A 21650-nucleotide genomic window follows, 5' to 3' on the forward strand; every position below is an offset into this window, starting at 1 on the left:
TGAGGCCGTTTTCACATTTGTCTGCATATTTCTCTTGTGTTTCATCTTCCATTCTGTTTCTTCCTTGGGATTAAAGAATATTGTTTAGTGTCACATGATCCCAACAATAAAGCAGGAGGGCGGCCTAAGTTCAAGGACAGCCTGGCTAAAGAGCAAACGAACAGAGTAGTAATAAGAGTAACTATTCAAATTTCATGTAACAGCTGGGTGGTGGGTACAGCCCCTTGTTACAGCATTTGTCCAGCATATGTCATGCTCTGGGTTCAGCACCCAGCTCTGAAAACAAATTACAAAAGTAGAAAAATCAGAATTAATTTATAGCTTACAAAGTTGAAAAATGCTTTTAAATATGAAATTAAGAAAAATTTCAAGTTGTGCCAATATCATTTTTTAAATCAAAACTCTCTGTAGACAAGTGAAAAAAATAATTTATTGTAGAGTTTTTTTACACAATTAACATGTAACATTTATATATATATATATTGATGTGCTGATAACGAAATACTAAATTTAAAGACAAACATTTTTACACAAAAGTAGTTTCACTATATTTTATAAAGATGGATATCAATAAATTATCAGAGACTTTTAAAGGATGATAGGTCAAATATTCCAACATAAATGAAGTCCATTCTTTGTTGGAATTAAAATGTGTTCTGAATATTCTGAATATGATGTCCTTGGTCAGTTGATATTCTTCTAAACTAATCAAGGAAGCTCAGGTCTGGAGATAGGCCAAAGTTGGCTCTAACAGCAGTATTCTGGCTGTGTATTCCCAGCTTTGTTTTCGGATACAGTTTGACCCCCAACACTTGCAAATGTAACCTTTCAGTGTGAAATAATGCAATCCCATCACAGCCACCAGTAATCTCTGAAACTCAATACAAGGACTGCAATACGAATTAGGGCATGTCAGATGTTAGGTAAACTATACTTGGCATGAGATTTGAATGAGCAACCAAATCTTACAATAATAGAAATGTATATTTTATATTTCCAGAAGGAAATTAACATATTTCAAAATAGTCACTCTCTTCTTAGTACAGCATATCAATTCCTACTTCAGAAGTCTAGAAATAAATTGCATTTTTCCCAAAACTTAGATTCACTCCTTTAGAAAATGGTTTCTAGAATGACATGCACCAACATGATATAAACTTTGTTTTACGTCATAGTCATTAAAATATACATGTACATATACGTGGAGCATAAAACAAACCTGCTGAGCCATGATATATATATATATATATATCATGGCTCAGCAGGTTTGTATATATATATATACACACACATGGCTAGATACTATTAAGTCTCAGTTTATCTAGTTCAACAAATACATAGTGGGTGTCTACCACTTTTAGATCACCAGTAACACTTGTAGCAGAATTTAATGAATATGAAGTTCAAATCATCCACATCAAAAGCCAAACTTTAGAAACTATACCAAGACCTTAAACATAGTCAAAAGCAGAGCTAACATTGGATAACAGATAGTGTTGGATATTTGTAACTAGGAGAAAGCCTTGGGTCACTGAAAAGGGCAGTAGAAATCGGTATCCACAGGGAAGAAATGCTCCTGGGCTTGACGCTTATGAGGCTGCCACTGGAAGCTAACTTGACAGTGTTCTCTGTCCCACTATCTGAGGTTCAGTTTTCCTCCTGGTTTGTTTCCTTAAATGAATGGAAGAAATATATTATTGACCTTCCAATACAATGAAACTTACAATGCCCCCCCAAACACATTTTCCTGTCTCTGACAGTGGGATATACATTTATATCTATAGTTTCTATAAAGCCATCTCCACTCTAGCTTGAGAAGAAATTATTCTTCGGGTCATCTGACCAAGAAGACTGACACTGGAGAGTTTGCTTCTTCAGAAGGGCACCCATGAGCGTGCCACCCTCAGAAGCAAAGTACTTAAAGGAGTAAAAACTGAAGAAAGAGGCTAAGTATTGAAAAGCTAGCATCCTGTTCCCTTTCGCGTTTGTTGTAGTTTATGAAAACATGTTTAGGGAATGTATACACAGAGGAGAAGATGTGTGGTCGGGTCATCTCACCCCCTCTGAAGAGTTAATTCACCAAAGAGGGAACGGACTGTGCTTGTGCTTCTGACTTGACCGCTTGAACAGGCCAGGCATGGCTGTGACCTTGCTGTCCTGCCTTGGCTTGTGGCTGGAGTGGAATCTCTCAGCACTTGAGAACCCAAACCTCCCCTAAGGAATTGTTTGGATTCTTTAAAATCAGAGACCAGGCATCTCTCCAGGAGAAACTCCAAAGAGACCAGATAATTGAGGGACCCTGCTGTGGGATGGTCTGTATGTCAAGTGTGTTGCTGATTAGTCAATAAATAAATCACTAATTGGCCAGTGGCCAGGCAGGAAGTATAGGCGGGACAAGGAGGAGAATAAAGCTGGGAAGTGGAAGGCTGAGCCAGCCGCCATGATGACAAACAGCATGTGAAGATGCCGGTAAGCCACGAGCCATGTGGCAAGGTATAGATTAATGGAAATGGATTAATTTAAGCTGTAAGAACAGTTAGCAAGAAGCCTGCCATGGCCATACAGTTTGTAAGCAATATAAGTCTCTGTGTTTACTTGGTTGGGTCTGAGCAGCTGTGGGACTGGCAGGTGAGAGAGATTTGTCCTGACTGTGGGCCAGGCAGGAAAACTCTAGCTACAGGTCCCCCCACCAAAACTGCACAAGAACTTCTGGTGGCCTTGGGAGAACCCTGAGCTTCCTGATTGATAAAACTGCCAGGAATTATGGCCGTTGTGTAGATTGCTGAGATCTCGGAGGAAGTAGCAAGGGCTGAGAAGGTCTCATGGGTCCCTGAGGCCCCAGCACCTGGGCTATGTTTGAACTGGACCACAGAGGAAGAAGTACACCTCAGCTCTGCTCAGCCTGAGGCTTTGGTTCCTACCTCCATTACAAGATAAAAACTGTACAGCCCCTTCTAGAGCAAGTCTGGTTCTAACTGGTTCAACGGCACTGCCATGAAGTTGGATTTTATGGAAGAGTCCTCTCTATAAGCAAGAATTCCTTTTTTTTTCTCCAAGTCTGGTGTGTCTGCTTGAACTCCCACTTGATATTCTTTCTCAGAAACAAATGCAACGCCCTGGGGAGCCATACCTCTATGCCTGTGTTTTTTCTGGATAGGAACCAAACTTGCATTGGTTCTTTCTTGCCCTTCATGGACACCGGGCCTCTGTGCTCCAGATAGAACTGTGGATCTGAATTTTCTGGAGACATGAGACACCTGAAAGACAGGGGATGGAGGAGAGAGGGAAGTTGATAGAGGTTGCATAGAGAATGAAGGCAGCCAGACCCCACACTGCAGTTGTAGTTAAAGGCACCTATGGTTTTAGTAAAGGTGTTGATCAGAGACTCCCACTGTGACGTGGAGTGGTTTACCATGGAAACAGTGGTACACACTTTTCGAATAAAAAGTAATTCCAGCAGCAGAGGGGAGGACAGGGGGTAGCAACTCTTTAAAGGAAGTAAAACCACACAGTTCACCCACACACTACCCTGTAAATAGTATGATGGTCCCCTCCTCACCTGTATGTATATTCAGAAACATTTATCTTTCCCTTTTCTCCTGTGGTTTCTGTTCTGCTTGTGAGGTTGACAGTATTTCCGAAAAGACAATACCGAGGCATCCGCTGTCCAATGACACCTGTCACCACTTCCCCAGTGTGGATCCCGATCGTTATCTGTAGAAAGCAAAGTTTTGCTCCAATCGCCTTCATGGTTAACATACATATTATTAACATACTATTTTAAATGCCCTCACACAATATCCCTCTGAGAAGAGAAATATTCTGACCAAAGAGGAAGACCTGAAGATATGAAGTGGGTAACGTCCATGGTGAAACATTAAAACAGAAACAGTGGGAACTCTTCATATCCTCAGGACATTCTGTCCACAGAACAAGTGAACTAATTTATTTCCCATGTCTATGGAAGAGTGTAATACAACAGGCATTTTTCTTTCAAGATGCCTGTCTTTGTACATGTTAACCATTTCCAGATTAGGAATATGAATCGGTTGTTGACCAAGTTCTACTGTTAGTATCCTAATGTCCAGTTTCTTTACTCACCTGAACAGATTCACCATCTACTTGAACTTGGCCAGCGATTTCCATCATGTCCAAGGCAAGGTGGCAAATGGACCGAGCATGGTGGATACAAGGCTCTGGTAAACCACTCACGGTCATATACTTATCACCAACTGTCTCCACCTAAGGTGACACACACATTCACATGCTCAATGGTTGACATAAAGTGACTGTTTTTTACTATTATTGTTATGATACACAGTATTTCCCAGAATTCACAGTGACCTCCCTTTTAAATTCCTTAAAACTAGAGTAGTGTGAGCTCCAGCAGGATGGAAACTTTCAACTATTTGGAATTTACATGGTAGAGCTTCTTAATCATTTCTTCTGAGATCCACTTGTAACTCAGCAGAATATCTGTGTGTGCACGCACATATGTGTAAAAATGCCCTTACCCATGTATGTGCAAGTGTGTGTGGGTGTGTGTGCAGTGTGCCTGCCTGTGCACATGGAGGCTACAGGTTGATGGAAGGTCTCTCTCACCTCTCTCTCTCTCTCTCTCTCTCTCTCTCTCTCTCTCTCTCTCTCTCTTTCTACCTTAATTTTTTGCCATTTTTCCTTTTATGTGTTTGAGTATATACTGCTGGGGATTGAATTTGAATCCAGGTATTACAACATGCGAGGCATGCACTCTGCCACTGAGCTATCTCCCTGGCCTGCTACCTTCATTTTGAGACAGAGTTTCTTACAGAACCTGGAGCCTAGTATTCAGCTGGACTGCCTGGCAAGCAAGCCCTCAGCACTGAGGTTACAAATGTGCACTGCATCTCAGCTTTTCCAAACTTAGCGCCTCATGTGGAATGTTCTATTACTTCATTACTTCCTTGAGCAGCACTGGTTCAATAACACAGGAGCTGTTGGCTGAAGTTCATTGATTGATCCTGGCCTCTAGCCATGTTTTAATATGTCATTTAATTATTCTTTAAGTTTTTAAGTTGAATTGTTGATTTGGTGTATGCATGTTGTACAGGTACATGCCTCTATGAACACGCCTTATGGAGGCCAGGAAATAACCGTGGGTATCATTACTCAGATGCCACCCAGCTTCTTACTTAAAATAAGCAAAGTAGACTGAGTTAAGCCCCGTACTATCGTGATGTGCTCACCCAATGTAACACTGTGCCTCAGAAAAGAACCACAACATAAATAGTTCTTGTGAAGTTATATTACTCCAGGAGCCTAGACACAGTCAGTAACATTCTTGCCTTTATAAAGTAATATTCCACTGACTTCATTTTTCCGATATTGTATTTGTTTCTACTTAAAACAAAGGGCAGAGATGTCTTGTAAATGTTTATCTTCAAGTTGATGGTATCTAAAAGTAAACCTGAGGCCCAGGACCCTTCTCAAAGCTCCACGACTTCTTTACAGTGCAAAGCATTTATGTATTTTAGGAAAAAATGTCTTTGGCTGAGCACAAAAATGAATGCTGTGTTTATATTAAATGTAATAAACAATCTGCACAGACTCGTTAACCTAAGTGCAAAGAAACCGCCGGATACCTCATGTCAGCCAGAGATTGTCTACTCCATGAAACATCATCATGGGTGCAATGAAAAGAAAGTTTCCTAAGTGGTAACTACTCAGCACTGAAGTTTATACCATAGTCTAGTGCTGCCCTCAGCCTTGGGCAGAGAAGCTACATTCTACAGTGAGCCGTAGTTAGTGCAGAGACTCATGACTGATCAAAGGGCTAAAAATGACTATTGAGTGTACAGCACCAAGTACAACATCTGCATCATCTCCTGCAAGTGGACATCTGGGAATATCCATCTATCCATGGCGGGGGGGGGGGGGGGGGGGGGGGGGGGGGGGGGGGCAGAAAAAAATGTAAAAGCCGATGATAAGGAGGAAGGCTGTGAAATGACATCTTCTGGAAATGTCATAGCTATTGTACTCAGAGTCATACAGCAGCTTCAGGTGTCTTCACAAGGTCTTCCCAAGACTCTGGTGAGGCAACATTCAATCGTAGATGGGGGATTCCTTCTGGACAAAGAAGGCACAGTGTCTTCGGTGGTGTAACTACTGTTAAGTTGTCCACACTCCGGTGGAGAACTCCACACCTGTGCCCATGCAGGCAGCCTTGGTTAAACTCAGTGGCTCAGAACACAAACAAATAAACAAACAAAAACATGGAAGTGGGGGGAGGGGTACTTTCTGGGAAGAGAGATAGGAGGGAGGTAAGAGAAGATAGGTATGAATATGATTGGAATGCATTACCCACATGTATGAAATTACCATACATTTTTTACAATGAGGAAATTGTAAGCTAGTGGCCTGCAGAGACTCAATAGACCTTATAACACTAGCAAAGCAGCTACAGTCCTGCTGCCATGACCAGGGGAGTCTCAGAAGCCCAGACTTGTACTGTACTACAACAGGCTCCCAAGAGGACTTGCCTTATAAACAAATGGGTTTTTCCGTGAATCAGTCAGTGTGTCAAATCTGGTGTAGAGGTCATTGAGCAGATTGACAATCTTCATGGCTCCTTCTCCAGATGCATGCTTGCTACAGAAAGCATTGAAGCCCACAATGCCACTGAAGAGGATGGTCACATTGTCGTATCTTTTGGCAGGCACTGGGCGCTTGTGTCTCAGCTCATTGGCAACAGATGGAGGGAGGACTGAATACAGCAACCTATGGGGATTAGGGGAAAGCACTGTAAGACATGCTGGCGAGCCTTTACCACTCAGGCTTTGCCTCTATTCTGCATCAGGCCATTGTGCTGGATCCCTGGTAAGATACCTTTTAAAACCAGCATCAAACATTAGCTACATACAAAACAAAGAAACACAGCAACCATTTGTCTGTTGTGATTACATATATCCCTAATCCTGAACCATTTCAAACCAATTCAAAATAAGCCAAGGAAATAAATAGATAGGAAAAGCAAAAGACCATCACTAGAACCTCACGGTTTTCATTTGCAGTCCTGGCTTCTCACCCTGTTCTTATGACAGTGACAGGCTTGACATTGTCACTATGAGAATCTAAAATACTGCACAAACAGTAAAATAACAGGAACACATTCACTTTACACGAATAAAGTTCATTTCAAATATTGCAAGGTCACAGAAGATAAGGTAGAATTGCTTTCTAGTCTTATTTATACTTCACGCTTTCCTGGAAGAAATTGATAAAAGAGATGAAAAGTGGCCCAGATGGGCAGACATTTTATCTCTGTAGGCAATGCTGAGACCACTACCAAGGCATTGGGAATGAGCTGAGGAGAGAGTGTGGTCAACACACAGCAGGAGGGGAGCTGGTGGATTAGAAGGAAAGCAAAAACCTTTGGGCTCCCAGCCTGAAGAAACAAGAAGAAACCAGGCCTTCTTATCCTTTTCATCCTTTTAGCCAACGGGCGAAGTTCAAATATGAAAAACAGACCTGAACCCTCTATTTTCTCTCTAGCCACAGCAGAATTTCTTCAGTGACTGCTTTTAGCTTGTAAACAGAAATTATTTCATGCAACATTGAAGTGCGCTCTTAATACAGAATGTGAACAGTAAAAGAGCTTAGCTTTAAAGAAAATTAGATGGTTTCTAATGAAATTGTCTTAAAATAAAGTTGAAATTGTCTTAAAATAAAGTCTCTACTATAAAATCAAATCCCGCTCTAGTAATCTAAAAACCAATCATGAAAATTAATGAAGCACAATATCCCCAAATAGTGAAGGTGGTTTTTGAAAATTCATTCAACCTTGGGCAAACTAAAACAAGGAAAATAGTGAAAGTGGTCTTTGAAAATCCATTAAACCTTGGGAAAACCAAAACAAAGAAGGGGGCCCTGTGATGGGTCCTTATTTTCTGGTTCAGAAGTCAAGCTCTAGTGACAGTAATGTCAACTCCAAAGGCTGCTCCATAGACAGTGAGAGAAGTGAACACTCAAGCCAACAATTTAGTGGCAACGTGAACCAACAGCATTTTTAGTACAGAATGTAGACTGTAAGGATATTTCCATCATTTAAAGTCTGCATCTTTGTAGTACTAGATGTCTGTTCCTACTGGTGTAGCTCGGACCTGAGACATCCCCTAAAGGACCACATGTTGAAGCCTTAGTTCCCAGTCTGTGGTGCCATTGCAGACTGATGGAACCTTTAAGAGGCGAGGTCCAGTGGGAGGAAGCTATGTCACTTGGGCACACCCTTTACTGACACACAGATCTCATCCTTCCTTTCAGCGTCCTGGCCAGCATGACGTGAGCAGCCTCCTCTGTCATGCATCCCTGCTACGGTACCTGATCCCATTGCAGCCTAAAGCAACAGGGCCAGCAACTGAAACCTCTGAAGTCACAAACTCAAACTTTCCCGATTTCTTCATGAGTGTATTGTCTCAGCAGTTTTTATAGCAACAGAAAGCTGAGTGACATAACTGTAAGTGTGGATATCAGCATATATGGAACCACAATATAAAAAAAAAAATGAGATCTACATCATTTTCTGATATCACAGCCAATGCAGAATATAGTGTAACTGGAATCAACCAAGCAGTATGACAGTGAATCTGAATCTTTGGTGCATCATGCAAAAATATGTGATATTTTTCATGGGTGAAGTTGCACCATGTACTAATATAACATGTACTCTGAGTTTTTTTTTCAAGCAATGGGAGATGTTAAACTGCCTATCCCCATGTGCTTGATGAAATTTTCGGAACATGTAGCCAATTAAACTAGGTACCCTTACAACCACAGGTGGAGTTAAAACAGTCTCAGAGCAAGTAGACATAGACACATCTTTCTGATGAATAATGTAAAGGTGAAAACAGGTGAATGATAAAGACAGGCATTTACGATGAATCCTCTATTTCATTCATGGTATTACCAATGCTAAGTGTTGTGTTTACTTGTGTGCCCAGCATCTGGGGACGGGCATTTGACACATGCATCAATGCTAAGGAAGACAGGATGTGCTGCAGCTGTCAATCTTCTGGTGCTGAAGTGGAATGAAATAGTTCTGACGGGAAACAAGTCAATTACGTTCAATTCTCCAAAAATAAAACATCCTATTTGGCAAACAAAAAATTTAAAAAAAGAACATTCAAGAACTTGAGGAAAACACCCTATGGGTATCAGGAAAGCACTAATTTTTCTTATCATGTGGAAAGAGGACCCAGACATAAGAGGTCCCAGACCCTTCCAGTAAGAGTCTGAATTGTAACACTACACCAGTGGTAGCAAATGGTGACTAAAAGCCAGCCCGTTTTTTCTCTCCATTCTTACGTGTCTGTCTTCTTCTTCTCATCCTCCAGGGCTCTCAGTGTGAGCTGCAGCCTGTCCGTGAGGATCTCCAGCTCTTGGGTCAGCTTATACTCCTCCCGAAACTGTTCTCCCAAAAGAACCAGGTCTCTAGTGGCATCATGAAGAGGGATGTCACTCAGGTACAGGCCTCTTCTTGTCAGATCATCCAGGTTCATCACACTGTCACACAGAGCGGTGGAGCAAAATCAGCACCATGGGTCCACATGATGGGATCAGCCCTCCCAACAGCAAGAGGCATAAGGTCGCTTTCTCCTTCTCCACCATCACTGTTCAAAAGATCAGCCTGAAGAAACAGCAGGAGGAGCCTAACCAGAAAGGCTTTGTTTTCTGCATATCTAAAACCCCACTAGCAAGTGGCAAACTTGAAGTAGGTGTTAGTCGGGTTGTACTTTTGGGAGGTATCCGCATCTGCTTTCACGGAAAAATAACACAGAAAACTGCCCCACAAAAAATCTCCTCTCGTATTTAATGCAAGGCTAGTACATTTGACGAGATCATCATGTTTTTCCTTATCCCAGAAGAAAAATCTATCCTCATGCATGAGTCAGGAATAAAGATGTTTCTATTGAGAAATCATCTCATTTGCCTTAGGATTCTAAGACTCTTATAACTAATTTCTTTGCTGCCAGAAACAATGATTGAGTTTGCAAGCTTTAGTAAGCCTCCTCAGCATGCCTTTTAAAGCCTCCCTGCCTTGTGCTTTCATGCCATTCTCTCCTCGGGCTTTCTTCTCTTCCTCTAGTCTTATTTCCTTTGGTTGACTTCCCTCATTTTTAAAATGTATCGGACATTGCTGAAGTCTATACATCTTTGTAACTTAAATCTTACCTTTTTATAATATTATTATAACAATCTTGACTGAGTCACTGAAATTCTAGTAAGTAAAAAGTTCAGTTACCAATTACTTATTAGCTAAGCATCTAACGCTTTATTTTGGTTTGAATTAGTTCTTAAAGTGCAAAGTTACTGTTTCTAGATATTTATTCAGGATAGCAATTTTTCTAAAATAATAGATTTTGGGTCATGACTTTACTAAGGAACTTCGGATTAAGAAGAGGTTCCGAAGAAAGTGTTCTCAACAGAAATTTCTAGAAGTCAAAGCAAAGTAGGCAATACCCCAATGCAAACACAGAATAATCAAGGGTGGTATTGACAAATTAGACAGCTGCTTTGTGTATTTTAAAGCCCTCTTGCAAAAATAAACCCATCTAAAAAGATGACAGATAACCAAATGATCCAAACATGAGCAAGCAAGATCTGCCCATGAGGAAAGACAAAATGAGATAATCTTAAAATTGAAATGGATACCCTAGTGCCAGGTGTAATATGCCCTCTCAGTCAGGGAGGCCACAGAGCCTCTTTAGACAGCACCGACTACTGTCACTCTTCTTAGCTGAATACACTTAGTTGCTAAAACCCTGTTGCTGGAGATACCACACACCTTGACTGCAAGGTGTAGAGGAATCAAGCTGGAACCGAGCTGAAAGCTTCCTTCCTGCTGGGTAGCTTTCGTAGTTCCAGAAGGTGTTGGACATTCTGCTGGAGGCGAAAAGGCATCAATGGTCTTACACAACTGAACCCCATATCTACAGGACCAATCTGTGAGGCAAGATTTGCCCACCTATGAAACAGTTCTGCAACTGTAATGTGAAGATCCAACTCTCTCTGATTGGATTTGTAGCCCACTCTTCAAGAGTAGCACTTTCAACCTGCTCGTGGCTGAGGGGGGCCTAACCCGAGGGGAGAATGTAATGCTATTGTTTAACTAAATTGTCATGAAGTCAGGCAGACTTCTAAATAAAATATGTATGTTTATACCTATAGACAAATGCCATTCACAACTTTAATCAGAGACCTTCTCTGCAATGGTGGGGACTGCAGAGACACATAACTACTCAGAGTGCTTAGGAGTGATAGTTGAATATTCAGTCCTAAAGAGAATGCATATATTATTACTGATAAGGCTCAGGAAACATCTTGGAAGAGGGCAGAATAATCGTAAGATCTGGAAGAATGTAGCCCTGGGAAAGGACTGTGAAATGTGTTCTTGGCACCTCAGAGCCAGTGCAGCCATGACCTCACAGCTGCTCTCCTGCCTGCAGTGGGCCTACAGAAGGCTGAGCCTCGACAGTCAGTCATGGCCTGAGGAATTGAAGAGCCTTACCTCTCCCTGATGAATGACCCTTGCTACTGATAGACTCTGTGGGAAAGGCAGCCATCGTCTTCATTTGTATACCCACTGAGGAGCCTGCCAGGCCCTAGTGAGTAGTCCCAATAGTGAACACATCACAGTGATCTTCAATAAACTCAGTGAGTCTCAAAAGAACCCAAATCAAAACAAACAATAACAACAAAGTCATGAATGTAAGAATAGAACTTGTAAGGAGAAGAGGGAGGGAAGAGAAGTGGAAGGGAGATTCAAAGAAGGATGATAAGAATCAGAATGAAATGAATACTAGGCGAAAGATCATTCATACTGAGGTAGAAATCTTAATGAAATTATGAACAGCTTCTTCTTCTGAGTGTTCTGTAGGGGTCCCCTGGTGTGTCTCTTGTTAGAGTGTTTGCCTGGCATACAAGAATGCCTTGTATTCACTCCTCAGCATCATACAAGTGGCTGTGGTGGTCCACTCTTGTTAATGTCAGTCTTCAGAAGATCCAATGCTCACTATTATACAAGTCTATATATCTAGTTTGAGGCCAGCCTGAGCTATATGATATCCTGTTTTAAAATAGAAATCCTTATTCCTTTTTCCTATTTTGAATTAATCATTTTAGAATTATTTATGGGCAAAACTTCCATTTAAATAGATGTCATGGTAATTCATAAATGTATCACTTATAGGACTGATTTCTGTATATGAAAATTAAAATATATGCTATGCAATTTGTGATTCTCCCTCCAAATAAACCTTTCTGTCCTTGAATAGAAACTCTTCCCTAGAGTGAAGCAGTCATTCTCCTGACACCCAATCAGGAAAATGTAGAGCAAGAAGCACTGATGGTATGTCAGGTGTCACTTGGTTCCTGGATCATGCTAGCTTTGAAGATGTTTTATATTTCACAGGTTCATCTCCTTTGCCCGCATGATAAATAATTCTCAGAAAACAAATAATAATTACTGTTATATGATATTATATACAAAATATCATCTAATAATAAGCCCCACAATTACCTTTTCCTATTGCTCTATAGATGCATATTGCAAATCCCCCTGTATCTTCTAGTAAAGTACTAAAACTAGTAAAACATCAAGCTATGCTTTGTCTCTTCTGATGTTTATTATGAATAACATATTTAATGTAAGTTTTAGTTTAATAATCCACTGTGAATGCTACAACCCAATGAAAGTAGTTACATATTTTTAATTTTAAGTGACTTAGACCAAAACAATAGTCTTTTTTATAATTGTTGCTAACTATAGAAAAGTTCTTTTGTCATCATATTCTATGCTTTCCAGAATTGCTCTCTTACGTGATGCTTCTTTTGAAAGTACAAAAATATAGAACTAGCTAACAGCAGATTGCTCATCCCATGACCTAATGTCATAAGAACTTCACAGACGGATTATGATATGACATAAAGAAGATAGACTTTGAGTCTTTAGAAATGCCCAATGCAATCACTCTTGTTATAAAGAATTACATAACGAGGGTTTGAAAATCCAGTTTATACTTCAGCAGAAATAAGCATTGTGAACTAAAATGCTGTTGGATTAAGAGAGGCTGTTTTGATCCATGTAGTCTAAGTGTATGCATTGAAATAGCATGCCAAATTCTATTCATATGTACAACTAATACATATGGATCAAAAATTTTAAAGAAGTTTCATTGAATTTGTTTTTAACTTCTATCAACTACAATTAAGCTAAAAGTTGTTACCTTGGTGAACAGAGGAAGAGGATGCTATCTGCTTCTGGTAAGTAGATCATTTGGCCCTTGAGACGTAAGCAGCTAATCTCCGTCCCAGTCAGTTCATCCTCACATTCAAGTTTCTCAACATCCAGCAATCCTTCCTTGAACAGGGAAGACAAAACATTAGCTTTTGCCTTTCTCCTGCCTGACAAGGCATCAGGAAGGAGTGAAAAATTATCCTTTTCATCAACCCTGAGGGAGTGGAAGGTAGCCCATTAGAACCGGAAGGGTGTTGTCCTAGGTAAAATGGTCAGTGCCTGATGGCCTTCTTTGCACACAGGGTGACGGCACTGGAGCTGCAGCTCCTGCAATCATTGTAAGCACCTGTGATTTTCCATAGGGCCACACACATTTCTGAATTGTACCAAAGCTAAGGCAAGCTAACTCTGTGTTCACATAACAACTGAAGGCAGTCAGCATATAAAGCACATGTGGCCATGCCCTTTGGAACATCATGTGGGGAGTATGAAAGATGTGGATGCTTGGGAAATTGTGTTTGCTACAATTATCCCAGGCACACAAATGAGGAGATCTGGAAACCATCTAAACTACCAACTACATCAGTTTATGGATTCTTAATCCTTTTATTTCCCTACAGAAAAAAAAAATGTTAGCAAGAATTATAAACAATTTACAGAAGGATAAATCACTGGCTTTGGTGACATTATCAAAGACTTCTTGTTAGGTCTTCTGATTTCTTTAAAAAAAAGCGTTGTAAATTCAAGGGAGTAGATGTTGGTTTTATTATGTGAGACTGAGGAGACTTAGATGTTCCCAGCAAGGCACTTTCTCAAACTTTTTTTTCCCCACTGGTTCTGATCAGCTGACAAAGGTCTGCGTTCTTCAACCAAACATTGCTCTCTTGAGATTTGTGTTTTATGTTCTATCTCCATTGTATAGACTACGCTCACAGATGATTTTCCCCTCTCCTTTACTGTTGATTGATAACATGTCTTGTTTACATTCAGTTGGAGTGTCTGATTACCTTGCTTCTCAGTACAAAGACTGTATTGATATGCGAAAGAATCCCATGGAAACTGATGTCAATATGAGGGCGGACCAGAGAGAACACAGACAGAAGGCTGCAGTTCCCAGGCTGGAGCTAAGAGGCAAAAAAAAAAAAAAAAAAAAAAAAAAAACCACAAAGAACACTCAGCAACTTGAAATTGACTTTATGATTAGATATTAATCTTGATATTAAGCCAGATCAATTGCATTTATAAGTGAAAAAAATCTTAAGTATTAGCTGGGAAATTTATCCTGAATATGCAACTGAGTGATTAAGTAAACATCAAATACTTGCACTTGCATATGACAGGAAACCTCATATGGATTTAGGTAACTAATATTCAAATATAAGCTGATGCAAATAAAATAATAATTTCAGGGGACAGAAGGAAAGTAATTTTCTAAGCCGTAGCACCATGTGTTAGATGCCTGTGGCTGAAAAATGAAATTAAATATCAAAACACCAGTAAATAGTTGCTTAACATTCATCAAAAGAGAGATAATGTTAATAGAAGTAATAACATGCAGCAGCTGCTTATGATGGAGCAAATAACTGGATGAAAAGGACCTGGTGTCATGTCAGGACAGAAGGAAACAGGAGTAACACACCCCGAGGGAAAGCCCACATGAAACCCTCTTCTGCTTCTGCTTCCAGAGCTACAGCTTTGCACAAGACCTCTGTACTCCAGGCCTGAATTAGAGCCAAAGGTACCTCCACACGTACATGCCATGGGCAAATCCTTACATGGACTAGAGAGAAAGGGCAAGTATGCTGAACCCTCTGTGGTCCTTCAGTGCTCTGCCATTCCACACATGGTGACTTCCATGCTTTTCATCCTGAGTGTCTGTAGATTCCCTTCCTCCCCTTGTCAACAGCTGACTTTGAAAACTATTTTTGGAAGGCAGATAGGCAGTGAATATTTATTCAATAAACAAAAACATGAGTGAAATCTGACTGCTGTTCCCAAGTCACCCATTTTCTCCCAAGGCAAGTCTGCTGTTCTCATACAATTTCCTCCTCTCCCTGTCAGTGATCAAAGAAGAAACAAGTAAGTCTAATGGAAATATTTTCAAATACGCTTAGGTTATAAGTGCGTGGGATATTTCCTGTAGTGTTGTCAAAGAGGAATGAAACCCGTGACAGGGTCAGGCCCCCCGGGGACCCTGGGGGGTGGAGCTGTGTGGTTTACCTGGGGGAGCACTCTGTAGATGGCATTGCCACACTGAGTGACCACTAGGTCCCGGTCAAATATTATGTGGAAAGGAAATGCTTTGCAGAAGGTGTACGGGCTGATGCGTGATTCCTGGGTACCATTTTCTTCAAACCTGTCCAGATCTTCATAAAAATCCTCTTCTTTGGACTCTTTCTCTTCGATTAAAAATTGAGTGTGGTCACATTCTTCATTTCTTTGCTGAATAACCTGGATGTTGATGGGAGAAAACATGGTTAACTGATGGTGTTTTAGTTTAGCTATGAATCTAAGTGACTGTTTCTGAACATTGCATTTAGAAAATTAGAAAAATTAAAGTATGTGCAAATGCTATACACACGTAAAGCTGAAAAATCTTTCTAGATATTTTCAGATCTGTGCAATGTGAGGGCAGTACTCTTTTGGGACAAGGTCTTATGTATTTTAGACAAGCTTCCATCAGGAAAGTTTCTAGTCAGCTAGGTAGCTGAGAATAACTTTGAACTTCGGAACCTCTTGCCTCTAGCTCCTAAGTACTGAGATCGTGGGTTTGTGCCACTGTGGTAAGTTTATTCCATGCTAGGGATTTAATCCAGAACCTTGTGAATGGTAGGCAAGCATTCTACCAGCTGAACTACCTCCCATAGTTGTTAATACATCATTTTTAATTATAATTCTGGTAAGATTCCCCATTAGCACATATGGCCTTTTGGGTGGCCTAGGAAGAGAGTACACCCTTGACCTTGTAGGGTAGGCCTCCCAAGCAGGCACATTTGTAGAGCAAATCCATGGCTACACTGCCCTTGAGGCTGCACGGGACATGCACACAGAGAACAGCTAACGAGGAGCCACCCAGGTTAGAGACAGAAAAATGGCGATTTTCCTCGTTGCACAGTTTCTCTGTTGGTACCTTGAAATTGTCACTCAAAAATAACAATGGCTGTCATCATACAGCATCAGGAAAGACCAGAGCTGGCTTGGTTATGTTCACCAGCACAACTTGAGTTCAAAAAAAAAAAAAAAAAAAAAAAAGAATGAAAAGAAAAGAAAAAGAAACAGAGAACACGAACACAAACTTTTAGTTGACAAAATAAAATGTTCTAGGTACATTCTGGGAGAGACAAAAGAATTCTCATAGAAAAAGGGATCTGTAAGTCAGCTAATTTAATATGTTCTTTACATTTCATTATCCACAATCTGATATCTTGCTGGCTGAAGCTCTGTCAGTCAGCACCCCTCCCCTTCCCCAGCTGGCGTGTATTCACAGAAAGTAACTGAATTTCCTCTTGCCTTAAGCAATGTATAATTAGAAAGAAAATCTGTTGCAAGGGGAAAATTGCCCAGTATAATGCATTCCCAGGCCAAATAGAGAAGACTGCTGGGGTTCACACCGTTTCTGCTTACAGGTACTGCAGCAATCACTGTAGTATCATTTCAAATGTTCCAGTGTCACTCGTATTTAGTCTCTGATGGTGGACATTACCTTCATGTCTATCTCAGTGCCGTGGATCTGTTGAGCAACAGTCTTGATAATCCCAATGACAATGTCCTGAAGCCCCTCTCTTTCCGAGTAGTAATGCAAAATGAGCCCCTTTCCTTTTTCTGCATCGGTACACCTGAAGGAAGGTGCACGCATCCCTGGGTAGATGGTAGCAAGGTGGTCATGTAGGGCATCGAGGTTCTGTAGGGAAGAGGAAAGCACAGTGACTAGAAACTTCTATGAGGATTTAGCAATACAAGGAGCAGAAACAAGGTTCAAATCTGGATTTACTGGGGGGGGGGTCACTATAGTAAACATTTACATAGGAGATCCTTCGTGGCATCCCTGAGATAGCTCTACATTAAGTACCACAGAGAGAATGAAAAGAGAGCAGAATGATTGAGAAGAATGTTTGTGATTATCAATGGTACATTTCAAGAAATGATAAATAAGTGCCATTCACCAGAAAAAGAGCACACTTAAGGGCAAAAGCAGGCGTCTGAGGTTGCTCTTCACATGCATTGTAGTAAGCAGTAACGAATGTTTAAATCACTCACATCCTTTCTGCTTGCTCTATCATCCCCAACTGAATTTAATAAAAAAAGCAAAACGTCAAGGATAGTGAAACATAAGCATATTACTTTAATTATTGATATTTTAATTAAAGATGTGTTTATTTAAAGTAAAGGGTGTATAATTCCTTGTTCATCAACAGTCTGCAATCGAGATGAGAGCCCATAGCAAGGCACTAGAAAAATGACCATCTCAAACTAAAGTCTTGGAAAATTAAAGCTTTTTGTTTTACTGTAGCTTTGTCACTTAGAACATGCTAAATTTCTTAGCATCTTCCATTAGTCCCTAAAATTCAAGACTGATTTATACACAGATTGACACAAGGACTGTGAAAGCCACAATTGTAAGTCAGCCCAACATCATAGCAGTTGACAACGTGTCTCATGCAGGCTTGTGTGGACTTGGGAGATACACCCAGGCACAGAGGGTCATGAAAGTTAACACTGTTTCAGTCAGCTGGGTAAATCCAGTGTCATTCTGTGTGCCTCAGTCTTCAATGAATTCTGTTTTCTTCCCTCTCATAACCCCCTCATAAAAATCAAGTCAAGCTAGTGTTGAACAAAAATATGGCTTCTTCCTGTTTGCCTCTAGGGGCCACTGTTGCCGTGCAAAAGTTACCAGGCAGTGTTCTAGCCTGCACAGGGCAGTTCCTGGAACCCACCTGTCCCAGAGCTTCTTATTTCTTTCTATTGAGTTGAATAGTACAAGGGGTTCTTCTACAAAACCCTTAAGACCCCTGAAGATCTTTTTGTGTAAAAACAATGGGAGAGAAAAATCTCTTGAGAAGAAAATGTATTGTCAAGAGTTCTTTTATCTCCATTTTCCACAAAGTCTCAACTGAGTTTGTGGCTGCATTAAGGACATTTTTTGTACCTATTCCAGTCCAAGTACTGTCCTGTGCTCCTTAAAATGAAAGAAAACCATGTGAAATAGGCGGCTGAATAAGATTTCATTTTTCTAAACAAAATTTTAATATTCCCTAGTCAATACACCCATGTCATCATCGGCTTACTGTCAACTTCCATTTTGGCTCATGATGTGCCCTTTGTGCGTTCCTACATGTAGTCAACCCAATCACTGGCAGTGACAAAGGTACCGTTTCTGCTAGTGGCTACCTTGATGTTAAGGCAGGTCTGACCCTGGACTTGCTCATCCCCAGGATGGATGAGTCATTCAAGACAGCACCTTTCTCTTTTTGGTGCAACCATTGGAATTTGTGCGCAGGTATGGACAGTCCTAAAGTTTGAATATTGGTAATACAGCAGCATTCAAATGTTTCATGAAAGGCAAGCGGGTTACTACAAACGCTGAGTGACAGTGTTTGTGAGTCAAGGCTTTTTGTGGTAACCAACCCTCCGGTGATTTGCTGTTGTATTGAATTTGCTATTAATTAAAAGGACAAGTAGAGTGCTTTGTTGGAGCATGAAAGATTTACCACTTAATGTAATATTGATTTTCTTTAGATAGTGCCCAGCATAAAATACACTCTTGGGACTTCTTCAGTTACAGCTTTCCTTGCTCAGTTTCACTCCATCAAAATTCAAGTTATTACCACAGCATGTCTCTTCTAAGAAATTGGATTGTGATTAGATTTAAATTATTTTCACTGCATTTATACTGCTAAGAGATGTGCAGTACTCATATTTGAACTACAGTTGTTGCAGTAACCCCAGGAAACCAGAAACAAGGACCCTTCACATGGCCAAGAGAAAAGCTTATTCACATTTGATAGCACTATCTAAACAGACTTGACAATTCATGAACACAGCTATTTTGATACATTCTTGGCAATAAAACTTTCTTCACAAAACTGGAGTTGTTTTATTTCTAAATATAGCCAGGGAGGTAAGTACAGGAAGAGAACAGCTACATGGCTAGTTAGGAGGAGGATGCACATTCGTAAAATAGCCGAAAGTCATGGGAAAATGTAAACATACATGCTTCAGTGTGAACAACCTCCAAAAAACCACAAAGCAACCTCAAGTATGCTTAAACTTCTCATTTTCCTTAGCATCATTTAAAAGGGTGGTGTTTTTGCTCCAATACCTAAAATTCAGTCTGAGGTTTTAATTCAATTTCTTTTGTCTGTTTGTCTGTTTTGGTTTCTCCAGACAGGGTTTCTCTGTGTCGTTTTGGTGCCCGTCCTGGATCTCGCTCTGTAGACCAGGCTGGCCTCCAACTCATAGAAATCCACCTGTCTCTGCCTCCCGAGTGCTGGGATTAAAGGCATGTGCCACCACCGCCCAGCTTAATTTAATTTCTAATTGTGCTGATATCTTGTGGCTCCCCCCACCAACCAACCCCCCCCCCACACACACACACAAAGAAAATGAATGTACGTTTTCTATGCAAGGATTCTGCAACTGTCAGTCAGGTTGACTGGTCTGGTGTTTGTGCTTTTGAGAGGAAGGAAAATGTGTCCTGTTACCCTGGGCCAGTGCGGCAGCTCCAGGTGGGGTGAGCTCAGTACATGTAGGAAACAACTGTTTCCCTGAGAAACATTTTTAAGTTCCATACTTTTTAAGATTTTAGACTATTTCAAAATAATGTATCTTTTCTTCTTGAAATGTACCAGGCATCTATATCAAAAATAAGCTCATACATAATGACAGAGACAAAATATGAAGAAATCCAAGACCTACTTTCTCTGCTCCTAGTACAGCTAATCAAAATGTATACATTGGTCACAGAAATGTAGAGATAAAGACTCTACCTGGAAGATTTTAAGGAAAGAGATTTTGTTTGGTTTTTTTTAGTCTCCATAATCCTTAACCCTGAAGTTGTATTGATGATCCATTGAGGGTCAGCACTGAAAAAACCTTCATGATGTTTTTAAAAGGCCTCCTGGCTACCCAGCACTTTCTCCCTTTCCATTTGCTCACACCACTGAGAGGCAGGGTCAGCATCAACCATGGTCAATATAGACTGCAGACCCTGAAAAACCGCTTTCTGAGGTTAATGAGAAGTAAGCCATTTTGGAAGTTGGAGAAGAAAAGTTTAACCCAGCAACACTGAAATAAATGGTGAGCCTACCCCTAAGTTGGTGGGAAACAATGAAATGATGGGAAATACAGAGCTTCCCCCTTTCCATTTGGGAGTTACTCCTTCAAAAAACGAAAAGAATTAGTATTTTTAAAAGAAAAGCATGGAGTGGGCTGCAGAAATGGTTCAGTTTTCAAGAACACTTGTTTCATTTGCACAGGACCCAGGTTCAGTTCCCAGCACTCACACCACAGCTCACATCTGCCTGTAACTCTCCTTAAAGGAGATCCAATGTCCTCCTCTGGCCTTCCTGAATACTAGGTATCAGTCTGGTGCACAGACATACATGCAGGGACTCACCCTTACACATAAAGATAAAAAGAAATAAATCATAGAATAGAAAAAAGAAAAAAATGGAAAGTTCTATTTGAAAAGAAAATGTATCCGAGCCATCAAAATTATTTAAACAGAAACTGGTGAAAATTGTATGTATTTACCACTGCATTTTCTTAAAAGAAATATCTTAGTTAAGGATAAAAAAATAAATAAAATATACTTTTGTGACTATTACACATATTCCTGTGCTTTAAAACTCATGTTAAAAACAGAATTCTGTCAGATAATACCAAATTTAACAACTGATCTATATTTAGTGAAAGTATGTAAGCAGTTATTCAAAGAAGAATCTTCCAATTTTTAACATTTTTATCTCCCTTCACTTTTGTTTTGTTTTTCTGTTTTAAATAAATGTAAGTCACATTTTAATTGCAGGTTATAGACATTAAAGTTTAGATGTTTCTTTTGAAATCCAAAAGTTAAAATAAAGTGACTAGTGCATTTTCCTCCAAAATATAAATAATTTAGGGAAGTATTAGGGTTTTACAGCTGTTTAGGAAAATCCTAGTATTTCCCAAAATAGCCACTTGCACAAACATTTGAGAAATTGAAATTGGATCTACTGTGAGTGCCAGGTTGCTGCTGGTGGGCTGTATTTTATAAGCCCAAACCAGAGCCAAGCAGAACTGAAGAAAGCAAGTGACTGAACGTGCCACAGACCCAGCTGAGAGAACCAAGTCTCCAGCCAAGAATGAAAGAATATTTAAATTTTTAAATGAGGTCCTTCTG

At 40.2% G+C, this 21650-nt stretch overlaps 1 protein-coding gene across 1 annotated transcript in view; it reads right to left on the reverse strand.

Annotated features, from left to right (window-relative positions):
- Positions 1–410: 410 nt before the first annotated feature.
- Gucy1b1 (guanylate cyclase 1 soluble subunit beta 1) overlaps positions 411–21650 on the reverse strand; it is a 45192-nt gene continuing 23952 nt past the window's right edge. Inside the window, exons 5-14 of the mRNA XM_052731402.1 lie at positions 16974–17171; positions 15491–15721; positions 14278–14394; positions 13260–13393; positions 9340–9537; positions 6519–6756; positions 4102–4242; positions 3560–3714; positions 3131–3257; positions 411–1671 (exon numbers count right to left, since the gene is read on the reverse strand). Of these exons, the coding sequence (XP_052587362.1) occupies positions 1648–1671; positions 3131–3257; positions 3560–3714; positions 4102–4242; positions 6519–6756; positions 9340–9537; positions 13260–13393; positions 14278–14394; positions 15491–15721; positions 16974–17171 (1563 nt within the window). The 3' untranslated portion in view covers positions 411–1647. The remainder of the gene's footprint in view (positions 1672–3130; positions 3258–3559; positions 3715–4101; positions 4243–6518; positions 6757–9339; positions 9538–13259; positions 13394–14277; positions 14395–15490; positions 15722–16973; positions 17172–21650) is intronic.

The sequence above is a fragment of the Peromyscus californicus genome, unplaced genomic scaffold (genome assembly GCF_007827085.1).
Source record: "Peromyscus californicus insignis strain IS unplaced genomic scaffold, ASM782708v3 Scaffold_9__1_contigs__length_137607984, whole genome shotgun sequence".
In the NCBI taxonomy this organism is placed as follows: domain Eukaryota; kingdom Metazoa; phylum Chordata; class Mammalia; order Rodentia; family Cricetidae; genus Peromyscus; species Peromyscus californicus.